This window comes from Coturnix japonica, chromosome 2 (genome assembly GCF_054131305.1).
Source record: "Coturnix japonica strain WE chromosome 2, WE-NBRP24, whole genome shotgun sequence".
Classification (NCBI taxonomy): domain Eukaryota; kingdom Metazoa; phylum Chordata; class Aves; order Galliformes; family Phasianidae; genus Coturnix; species Coturnix japonica.
The window spans coordinates 126,094,817-126,106,893 of record NC_140664.1 but is presented as its reverse complement, the minus strand read 5'-3'; the positions used below and the strand labels follow the sequence as shown (position 1 = coordinate 126,106,893).

General features: G+C 41.4%; 1 protein-coding gene across 26 annotated transcripts in view; it reads right to left on the bottom strand.

Moving 5' to 3' along the window:
* Positions 1-12,077, bottom strand: part of SVIL (supervillin) — a 128,832-nt gene that overhangs the window by 89,798 nt on the left and 26,957 nt on the right. The window contains exon 1 of one of the 26 annotated variants that reach the window (XM_085538824.1): positions 8,646-8,789. The exons of 18 other annotated variants lie outside the window; for them this stretch is intronic. In XM_085538824.1, coding sequence (XP_085394950.1) covers positions 8,646-8,718 — 73 coding nt within the window. In that variant the 5' untranslated portion in view covers positions 8,719-8,789. Of the gene's footprint in view, positions 1-5,625; positions 6,076-8,645; positions 8,790-12,077 lie in introns of those variants that run through there. 7 more of the 26 variants (XM_015853181.2, XM_085538819.1, XM_085538822.1 and 4 more) reach the window with 7 other exon arrangements.

Sequence of the window (12,077 nt, the reverse complement as noted above, 5' to 3'; positions counted from 1 at the left end):
CAAAGCTGGATGCCCAGGGTTTTTTTGGCATCCAGTTCTCTCATACGACATAGAACTACATTGGCCAGGGTTAGGGTCTTGCGTTATGTAAATACTTCCTGGTGCTTACAGCTTGTCTGCCTTACTGGACCACCCAGACAGTACAGCCTGGTGGCAATAGGAACATACAGCCAACTGCATTGTGCCTTACTGTATTGTACTTATAACCCCAGGGAACTTACAGAAGACTCCTCTGTGTCAGAAGAGCCACGTGCCTGCACAGCATGGTGCAGCAGAGCATCACTGTGCAGGCAGAAGCACTGCCTGTCATGTTCAAGCTTCAGCCTACCAATCTCATAATGTGCAAGGGCCATTCAAAAGTTTTGCTCCTCTGCCAATGGGAATCTTTTGTTCAGCAAAAAAATAAATAAGTAAATAAATAAATTAAAGATTAAAAAGGAAAAAGAAATCTAGGTTTGCAGAAGCAACACAAACACCAGAAAACTACTTTGTGATTGAACCAATCGTTGCATGCTGCAAGAGAGAAGCAATTCAGGAGTGTTAATCAACCTGGAGCCAATTAAACTTGAGCTACCTGTTGCTTTCTTCAGGTTGCACTTCAATAGCCACTGAATAAAGTAAAGTATCCCAAGATGCTGAACACTGTCAGGTACATGATACATGAAGTCATGTCAAGCAACAGCCAGTTACACCTCCTAGGGTGTAATCTAATGATGCAATACTTAGATTAAATCTTAGACTATTATCCCAGCATATCAACTCTGTCTGCTTCCAGCAGAGAGGCAACCCAAAGATCCTGTTTAAACCAGACCATTTATCCAATCAAGACAGTAAAAACAAAAGCATGTGAGAGCTCCTCTTTAAGTAGTTCCCTTGGTTCTCCTTGGAATCATCTCTAGGTTTCAGCCTCAAAGCCTGGTCCCCTATTCTCAGTCACACTCAAACTCTGCTCTCACTTCCCTCTCTCCATCTCCCTCAAGTTTTAAACAGTGACTAAGTGGCCCACTGTGACAGGCTGCTTGCTGAGCTTGGAAGACAAGCCAAAGAAACCAGGCCTACCAGTGCTTGCTCTATCCCTAGTGTCTGCTTAGAGCAATGTGCACAGAGTCACTTTCTTTCCTGGCATTTACTTTCACAGATCCACGCTGTCATGACATACCATTGTCTGCATACAGTCACAAATCACAGACAATTGCAAGTCAGTCATAGAAGTCTATGCAACTACTGGCCCCATGTTTAACTCAGAAATACACATCCATTTAGCGCTTCAGTGCAAACTAGCAACTTCTGTGCTGGCTTCAATAAAGTAGTAAAGCTCCCAGGATATCAAATTTATTTCTCATTGCTGCTTCAAAATGACGCCCTCGCTTTACTAACACTTCATTTAATTAAGTTCAAAGAAATGGGCATAGGTAGCATGTAAGCCTCTGTAATTCAGACAAAAATGTGTTTAAACCTCACATGAAAGGCACAGAGGTGGCTAACTTTAAGCAGAAGAGTGTTCAGACCTTACTCCCCACTATGCTTTTTCAGAGGGGCAAAGCAGAAGCAAGGAGACAGATGGGTGACATGCACACGGAGCTAGAAGGAACAGCAATAGGCTTAGCCCAAGAATCAAACGTAAAATGAGAGAGAAGCTCTTTTTGGCATAAGAATATTAAGGATATAGAGTAAGACTAAGAGTATTAGAACAACAGCACAACACTCACACAGCACTGTGCAGCCAGATGGTGAACTGCAGCAGATGGAGAGAACAGTTCAGGAGCAATATGGGGAGTGGCAACAACCTGGGTGGATTCCTAAAACAGTATTTTAAAGCAAGGCTGCCATTTCCACCATTCTCATTTGCAAATCCAAACCATCAGCTGCCTAAAGCAGTCGGAAAAAAAGCAACCACCTTTTATGCCTAGCCTTAAACATTGGCAGGGACATGACCCAGTAGGTGTGCTTGAATATACCTAACATACGTGGGCAGCAACCAAGGTTGCTTTTATTAACTCAGCTGACAGTAGGAAAGAATGTTGCTGGCTTCACCAAATGGTGTTCAAACTGTCTAGGCATCTCCACAGTAAATCGGGAGACCTGAATTTGAAACTTATGAGCCAGAAATCTGAACCTCCACGGCAAGAGATAGCCCTAAACGTGAGTCTACAAGAATGTGAGCTGCAAGGCAACTCTGGAGCTCCTTTGCTTCAAGCAGGGCAGCTGAGATGAGCACAGAAAGTCTTATTGACTATTTTATGTTTTTCCACAATTAGCAATCACTATCAACTCTCCTAGTTAACGTTTGACACATGACTCGCTCAGAGAACAGAATGTTGGACTGAAGGGTGCTGGGCAACCTGATGCTATGTTTTCACCTTTGACTCAACCATTATGCAGCATTATATCCAGCATATATACATAATCCTAATATCCCAGAACATGATTAACACTGGAAAAACTAAGCCTTTATGACTCTGAGTGCCAGGACGGATTCTTTTTCCTTTGCTCACCTAAATGGGACCTTTACACATAAAGCACTGTGACTTTGTCTAACGACCGATGAGAACAAAAATGCCAACCACTTACATATATGTGAGCTTTCTAAACTTCACAACTATTAAGTTACCGGAATTCTCAGTTGAATGTTTCTCTCTTTATCTGGCATCCAGAATGCTACGCATGAGTTTATGGTCAAAGCTCTTCTACTGACCTCTGAGATACTTCAAAACAACTAATTCTTTGCTGCTGCTTCAAAGAACCTAACTAACCACACTCTCCACATCACCAATATCCTGTTTGTCCTAATACTGCTGTGAGATCTCTGGCTGGACGCCTCACTTGAAATGCAGAGGACAGCAAGTAGCTCAATGAAGACTCAGCTCCTCCTCTACTTCAGCAGGCACCAGCATCACTGGTCTGCCTGGCTCTTCACTGCATCACTTGCATCTGCAGACATAGCCTAAACTGTTTTTGTGGCAAGTGACATCACAAGCATTTTTTACCATCAGTTACCCAACATATTCTTATCTGCTTAAGGCAGATTCCAACTAGGACACACTTTACTCTTTAAAAACTAGAGACCTTCCAGTGCGTCAGTTAACTCTAAACCAGCTAGAAGGGAAAGTAGTAAAAACAGTAAATTCGTAAGGGGAGAAAGTTTTGCCTTCTGTTCCCCTTGACAGCATAGCACTTCCCTCCACAGTGCCAAATGGAGGTTTCTGTGTGGAGAAACAGAAGCCTACATCTTCTGGAAGAAACAGCAGAGCCTCTGACAAGTGAACAATCTCAGGCCACCCTCATCCTGCAAACTGTTTCACAGCTTTGGCTTGTTTGAAGTTGTAATGAAACTACTATGCACAAGAACCAACAAATTGGAGGGCAAAAAAACACTGTAGCAATGGCAATTTAAACTAAATGAGCTCGTGCAGTTTTCACTTATGTCCATGATACGCAAGGCTTCACACATAACAGCATGTCTTGTCAATCCACTGTAAGCAAGGAAAATGACAACGTTGCATACGTTTTATACAAACATACCAAATTCTACACACTACAGAGAGTGGTTTGCATAAACAAAAGTACTAAGACTACAAAAAGCTTTCAAACCACTTCATCAGCATAACTCCAAAAGAAGACAGAAACCTCACTTCAGAGTGTTATGATGTATGCATGGTAACACACATGGCCACACAGGGAACCAACCGTAGGCTCCTCCAGCCTCTGGCAATGTCTTTGTCACCAATGGCTCAGCTCCACCACCTCCAGCTCTGCTTGGACTCACTGTGAAGAAGAAATGAGTAAACCACAGTTTCACTTTTCCTCCCCCTCTCTGGGCTCTACATACGGATTATGTTTATACTGTAATCTCTCTTCTGTGTACAAAAGGCAAAGATGGAACTGCTGGATTAGAGCTCCTTGCCTGCCCCCCACTACCTCCATCCCACTGACACTATCAAATATAAGGAATTTGGCAAAGAGATGTCAAATACAACGCTGTAGTCCTTCAGAATAAGCCCTTAGAGATCTGAAAATCTCCTTCACATTGAAGACTTCTGCCAAGAATGTCATTTAGTAATACAACCAAGATAAAACAGCATTGGAAGAGGTAGAATTAATGCTTAAATTGACTAACTAATCTCCTCTGAGATAGACACCAAGGAAGAAAAGTTTACCTGTTCCAGCAGTTTAAACATCTGCTGCACAAAGAGGAGCTGATATTATTACTTCTCATCAGTTCCTGCACTACACCCTTGGTGCTCTTCAGGCTGAAACCCAAGTTAGAGACTTGTGCTCTTGTGCAGACCCAGGAGTAGCCAACTTTCATGTCTGCTGTCTTTGCAGCCTGCTTTAAGGCTTATAAGGCACTGACACTTTCTAGCACACCTACAGCAGCACAACTTTTGCATGCTAAAATAATGAAGTTACGCCAACTTGCTTCTTAAAAATGCAAGCAGCAAAACAAAACAGTCATCTCTTAAAAAGGGTAATTACTAAAAATACTAATTTAACTGGAAGCAATGTAAATGGTAAATTATATATTTGTTAATCCGAGAGAAAAAATTAACAGATAATCAGAATATTCTTTTTTTTTCCCCATTGCCTCTGCAATCTATAAAACCTACAAATAGAGGTGAGTATTTAAATGGGTATCTGCTAAGGCTCATGTAAGAAAGGTTAACAATATACATCTATTTTTTTCCAAATAAATAATCCTTGCACTAAACTGCTAAAAGTACTTCTCAAACATTTTAACACATTTTATCTTCTGGTGTTCTCTGGGCTAAAACATTTTTATACAGTTCAGAACAAAAATTTTAGAGCCATCTGACAGACAAATGCAGATTCACAATCCAAAGAAAATGGAAGATGGCCCTGAATTGCCAGCTCCTGAAAGGGAAACAGGGGCAGTGAGTAGAGCTATGTCTAAAACTTATTTCCTTGGTAAAGAGAAAATTGTTACATTTCTGAATACCAAAATATAACACCTGGAACACCCTTGAGGTGAGGAACCTCCTCTTCCCCCCAGCCCTCACTGTGCTCCCCGTTAGCAGCTGATCTGCAGCACAAGTGGATAGAAAGGCAGTGCCAGTAACTTTCACCTGTTGTGTCCTAGTAACATTTAAAAATAAGGGAATGGAAAGTTGGAGGAAGCTTTCTTCAGAATACTCCAGGTGTCACTGCACAACAGTTACCTAACGCAACAGGATCCTCTGTGTATACAGAATCTCTCAGACAAGATAGCTACTGAAAAATGTTGTTTTTAAGAGAGTTCTTAGAGTTGCTTGTAGCTGTGCCTAAGGTTAATGCATTAAAACTAAAAAAGATTCACCTCACACACGAACCAACCAGCAATGGGACCTTCCATTCATAGCAGAATGAACTCATCCTCCAAACAAAACCACAAGAATAAAAACACAAAATGCCTTAAGGACGGCTGAATGAGTGGCATGCACAGGCTGGAATAAACCCACTTGCATTTCAGCCTGATGAAGCCTCAGACAACTGGCCCACGCGGCCACACGCACGCTCAGCGAAGGACATACGACTTACTTCAGAATCCCGCAAAAACCCCTTTTGCAAAGGAGGAAAGAAAGAAGGTACAGACGCAGCAGAAGGGGTCAGACTTCTCAAAATACTTACTGATAACTCCTGCAGTGTTCGTGAGCCAAGAATTTCATGATTCTTGTTTTAGAGAAGTTTCTCCCTTCAGCTAAGGTTCCTTTCCAAAGGACTAATGCTCACCGCTAATAAAACGGAAAAGTGACTTCACAAAGTTACCAGATATCAACATGCAAGGCTGGCGAGTACATGTGCAGTCAAGATGATTCAGATAAGTCAGATAAATTTAGAACAACGCTTTCCTAAAAGCACGCGTTCACCAAATGCAGTGCACACGCAGGAGCTATATTCCAAGCGCTGATTCCAAACATCAGAACAAAAAATTTATTAGTGAAAATCTCCTTTTAAGAGTTCGCTGCCATCTGAAGTCCTCGACAATGTTACTCCTCGATCTGCCTTTAGTACTTCCATCCATCACTGGATTTATCCACATAAAAAGCTATAGGCTCTCCAACCTCGGAGGACTAAGCCAAATGCAGTGTGGCAACTTCGCATAGGACCGGCCTTTTATGGTTGGAACAGTAGAGCTTTGATACAGCTAATCTACCATAAATAGCTCTTGAAACTCAGAAGGATCAAATCAGCTGTTGCAACAGTCCCAGCCTGTAGCTGCTTCAAATCCAATTATACTGTCAGCTCTGTCTTGCAGCTTTCCTTTTTATTCCCCCCATCCACAACTTTTAAAGTCCCGCTCCTACAAGAAATTAAATGCTGCAGGGACAAATGTGACAGAATAAAACATGTTTCATAAAAACAGAAACAAACCAGCATGTATTTTTATAGTCCTCTTAAGGAGAAAAGGTTTTGCTGTATTAGAAACATCTTCAGCATTTATTGCCAGTAATTTTTTTAAATCAGCCCCAACTCGTAATGCAAACATACAGTCTGAAGTAAGCAAACAGTACCAAGAACAGTCGGCTCAGCCTTAAAGGTGGGTAAAAATAAGCAGATAAAACTTCATGGCGCCCTATCCATGGCCCAGATTAAGGTACTGAATTGCTTGCATATTTTTATCGTAACTTAAACACAACTGCAAAGCACCAGAAGTCACTGCTAAACCCTTATGTTACAGTGTTTCCTTTCTAGTATTTTGAACCATTTTCCCACCAAGAAGCTCAGGACTATAATTTCAGAACTCTTCAACATCTGGGAGCTTCCAAAATGAGTTCTTGCTAACAATGCAAGTCAAGAGAACCATGAAAAGCACCCCGAGGGCTGCCAGAGCCCTGCGACCCCGAGCACTCGGTGCAGTGGCACTGCACTGAAAGGAGACACCCTTTGGATCCGGGGGAGGGCAGATGAGCAGTGTTATCTTTATGGTTCACTTCACGGTGCAAAGCAGCAGCACACAAGTACGTAAGGATACATAAACAACAGATGTATTTTTAACTGTGTATTATTAACATCTCCTCAGTCTTTCCAAAACAAAGAGTTAAATTACTCCAGTACAGTGCAAGAACTCCAGGACTCCAAAGATGATGATGTACCCTGTGCACAAAGTCTGAATCTGTTATTTGCTGGGAGCTCTTTCAACCTGCACATTGCCTCCTGTAATAGCAGGAGCAACATCTAGCACAGACATTGGTTTTTCTTGCTCAAGGCAGAGAGAAGAGCATTACTAACTCCCAGTGCTCGAATTGCTTTAGGAAGGGCCAGAAATATGGATCCTCTAGAAGCTAATCAAAGTGACCAAATAAAACATAAAAAATAGGTCCATCGTGGAAAATTCTGTACCCCTTTGTCAGCTATATGCTACCTCACTCCTCACTGAGTTTCTGTTTATCGTATTATCTCAATTAAAGGGCTTGGGCTTTGCAAAGTATGCAACATACGTCGAAGACAGGAGTCACTGCCTTCAATACTGTCTGCAGTGACAGTGGATGACGAAGTAACTTCAATTAAGTGTGAGTGGGTTAAATGAAGAGGTTTGTTATTTCCTTCAAACAGTGCATGGAGAGCCCAGCTTTGTCACTTTGAGCAAGTCTCAGAAAAGTCAGAGTTGGATGTGGGCGCAGTTTCCCTTTAGGCCCTAGCAAGTGCCCAAACAAATTAATTCAGACGTACAGGGGACAGAGAGCTTTTCATTAGCATGGACTAAACTGAGCATGTGACAAGTAGATTGAACAGACCTGCAAGATATGCCTGAATAAGTTCATCACTCTGAATGCGGCCTGTAGGACTTGTCACATTGTGCTGCTTCTGCACACTGCTGGAAAAGTAGCTGAACCAATTGCTGACAAAAGTTCGACAGAGCTCTTAGAATGCAGCAAGCATGCTTGCAACTGGTAAGAGAAAGAGCAATCGTCAGCACACTGCCAGAACACAAGTGCTGGCACTTTATGCCCTACCCATAACCATTTAACATCTTAGGACTTTTTTTTGCTGAGGAATTTAAAGGATGCGAGCTATGATATGGAAACACAGCCCCCTCCTCAAGGAGCACAACTGGGATTCCTTGTTTCTTTTAGACATACCACCCTATATCTTACTGCTGGCATTCATCCTCCCTATCACACAGGGTATTATGTTAAAGATTTCACTTCCATGGTAAATTAAAAAATAATAATAAAAATCCTGCATGTGCTCTTTTCACACATATTTCCTGAGCTATAAACATACAAAACAGAACTGATCGTCATGAGAATGCTGCACTTTCTTCCCCTTCCTCCCCAGCACAAGATTTCTGTAAGCACAAAGTAAAACAAGCTACTGACAGCACATTAGTTTGTCTCTAGCTCTTTACAGAAAGTGTAAAATCTGACTTGTATCATACAAAAATGATACTACTCCACAGGCCACAATGAAGACAGATGGAGGAGTGAATAAACACAACTTTGGTACCATGGTCTTGGGGTTATGTGCTTCTGTGACTAACAGTCAAGAAAAACCACACAGTAGAGTGCACACAGCTTAAAGTAGGCACGTCTTTATTTAACATTCAGCTTCCTAATTTACAACTGTCTTTTTTGCAGCTGGGGACAAGAGGGAAAGGCGAGATTTCCCAGAAAAATCAAAGACAAATTTAATAACAAGTGACTTACCAGCATCCATTGTTAGAATCATGACCCCACTTCTGCGTCCCAGGAAGCAGGAAGCCTTACCCATCCAGTGCATGCGAATGACTCAGAAGGACTGCATGGCTTTGTTTCAGCTTATATCTTCCAGCTCATTCACCCCTCCTCCCCAGTGTGGGATAAAAGTGATGCCTGTGCCTGACCACCCCCATTGGCTCAGTTCAGAAGCCACTCATTCAGCACATTCAAATTGCCGTGAGAGCCTAAAATGACCCACTGAGAAATTCTTATTTATCTTTTTTCAACCCAACCCACTTTTTGTTCCTCTGAGAGAACAAGCCATTCATTGTTTCACTATCAGACACATGCCGCAGTTGGCGTGATTGTCACGGGGCCAAACAAGTGCCTGCGCTCTGAACTGGGAGCGGTGGGCAGCAGGGAGGCATCCCCCAGCCCCAGTTCCGTGGCTCTGGCTGGCTGTGGAAATAAGGACATACGTTTTATGCCACAGCCTATGCCCTCCAGGCAGTTTCTCTTCAATGCAAACTACATACACCCGCAGTCTGAGGATCCCTGGTTTGCCAGGGAGGATTTACTCATCCATTTTATTTTTAAATAGGAGGATAGCTGTGTTACCAAAGGTGCACACCCAAACTCTATAGGTTAAACTCTGCAGTAAGGAAAGGGTTTTTTATGTTTGTTTTTTGTGTTTTTTTTGTTTGTTTGATTGTTCGTTTTTTAATCTGTAGGGCTTCTTAAATATAATAGCTGGTATGAGCTCAGCTCTGCCCAAAGAATTTAGAAAGCTGTTACAATCTATCTGTTAACCACCACCCCAGTTAGATAATATAGTCTTAAAAAAAAACAAACCATAACACAACATAAATGCAATTCTATCTGACTAAGAGACATCTCCGTCCTTTGTTAACTTTGATTGTACAATAAGAGAGACTAAAAAACACACACATGGAAGGAGAGAAAGTGGAGGACATTTGTCTCTATGCCACACAATCCTCAAGAACTTACTGTGCAGCTGTGAAAGGCGAGTTCCTGCATCTCACAGTATGAGGTGTTGACAGACACGGTATCTGCACTTAGAGATTCAACAAACACAGTGAATGAAACACTGGTGTTCTTCATCTTTTGATAAGAACTACGTTTTCCAAATAAAGCATGGACATATTAGGCTGCCATTTCATCACGCTGCTCACCACTAGATAACCTCAGATTCATAACTATGATACAACCACAAGTGTATTTTGGAAGTGTTGCTTGTGCTTGTTGAAATAAACACAGCTCCCTCTCCTCCCCTCCTGTTTTTAGAACAGGTATCAGTTGCAAGTCTCACACACTAATGTTTGCAAGGCAGCAGTGAATTTAGAATCCACAGTTCAAAGGAATTAGCAAAAGCACAATAATTGAGTCATCACTTCCCACATTTCTTGACCTTCCCTTGCTCTGCACAGCTCCACACCAACAGTCTGGGGGAAACAAAATACTCCTAAACATGAAGATTTCTGATGTTTTCAGTGGGACACTGCAAGAAAAGTTTTGAAAAGAGACATGGGTAATCCAGATCATAGAAAACAAGCCCTAAACCTTTGCTTCTTGATCTCTATTCACTGAATTTCTCAGGTAGACAGACTGCTCCTCAAAAACATTCTACGGGTTTCTGTTTTCAGAAGGAATGTTTGAGTAGCAAACCAGTGGTTCCATCCAAAGTTCACAGCTCTCAAATTGTTCTTTTGTTGACCATAATCAATAACCAAGGACATGTGGCAACAATCCGTGCCACGTGCAGAGATGCATGCTGAACTTCTGGGAATGGCATAAGGCATAGCTTCCTTTCTTACCTATAATGATTACTTTGAAGAGGGGTGCAGCAGTGTGGAAGATGCTTTTGCACTTTCCACCTACTCCATCATTTTTACTTGGCAAAATTCCTGTTAAAACATCACAATGATCTGGACAAACCAACAACAACAAAAATCTAAAGTTTTGAGTATTGCACTTCTAACACTGCAATCCCAAAGCTGGAGAGAAACTCTATGGAGAAAATAACCAGAGACCAGTTCATACCTAAAAAGTGCAAAGCGAACAGTGAGAGCCCTCACACCTTGCACCTAAACAGGCTAACCCAATGCTAACACAGCCATCTTCAGGCAAAGCAAGCATGAAAATACTCTAATCACAACAGGTACCACACCAAATGCACACATTTCAACAAACCACTCTCAAGAGGATTAGATTTTCTATACGCTCAGTTTTTGCAAGAAGCCCAGTATGACTGTTCTACAGCAGTAAAACACAAAAATTCAGACAAAGTATTCTTAAAAAAAGGGAAAAAGTTTCCCATCAGAAAGAAATTGTGAAATACTGCCTGGTATTATTGCTCAAACAACCTACTTCTGCTTACTTTCAGAAAGCACACAGTTAAGAAATGTGTAGTGAATTTGCTTGCACCAAATATTTTCCGAGGAAGTTTTACACAATTACTTATATTCAGAATTGTCAAGATTTGATTCAGTTTTCATGACCATGCATATCTAATCTTTTGGGAGTCATGGTCAAGTTTCACTTTCCTACTGCAAGTCTTTCCAACTGAGTGTACACACTGTCCTCAGACCTCCTTTATTCCAACCTCTACTCAAACTTCCACTCTTTACAGCATGTTCTCACTGCCTTCAGAAGCTATGGCAAGTTGCAAGAAAAGAGTTCTCCCATAATTTTGGAGTAACATCTAAAACAGCTCCCAAAGTACTTCTGAGAAAAAACAGAGACTATCTGTTGTGAGAGAAATAGTAGGACCACAGCTCTTACTAGCCATTATAGCCAGAATTTTACATCAGTTCTGTTTTAGAAAGCTTAAGAAATCATGAAAGGATTTTCTACCTATTATTTTGCTGATACGAAATAGTGAGATCCTCTTGATCATCTCCAAGAAACTGTGTCTCTCTACTCACAGTAACTATAATTCTCAAAGAGCATTCTAATCCCATGCTGTACACACACAAACACACACACATGCAAAAGGTTCCTTTTGTTCTTCGTTTGTATGGGGAAATGTTTTCCAGTTTTCTCCAGGAAATACAACCACAGCATGTATGAAAGATCTGGCTGGATTAAACACCACTTCAAGCTTTCAAATAACAGAGAGTTGAAGTGTTTTTAGAATGATACGTATCAATAGCTTTATACTTCCAGAGTGTTTTGCAAACAAAAGCCATTTTCTTTGTTGGTTTTTATCTGAGTTTCAAGAACATCTGTCCTCTATGACAGATAGATTAGGCGCTACAAGTGAAGAGCTCATTTCTCTTCAGTAAAGGGGAAATGACAGATGAAGGTGAAGGAGAAAGATTCTCTCACCCCACAGTTTGTTTTCAAACAGTGACAGCACAGGGCAAACCATGGGCCTATTTATAATTTTAGCTTTCAATAAAGAATCATTTGCTCAGTATT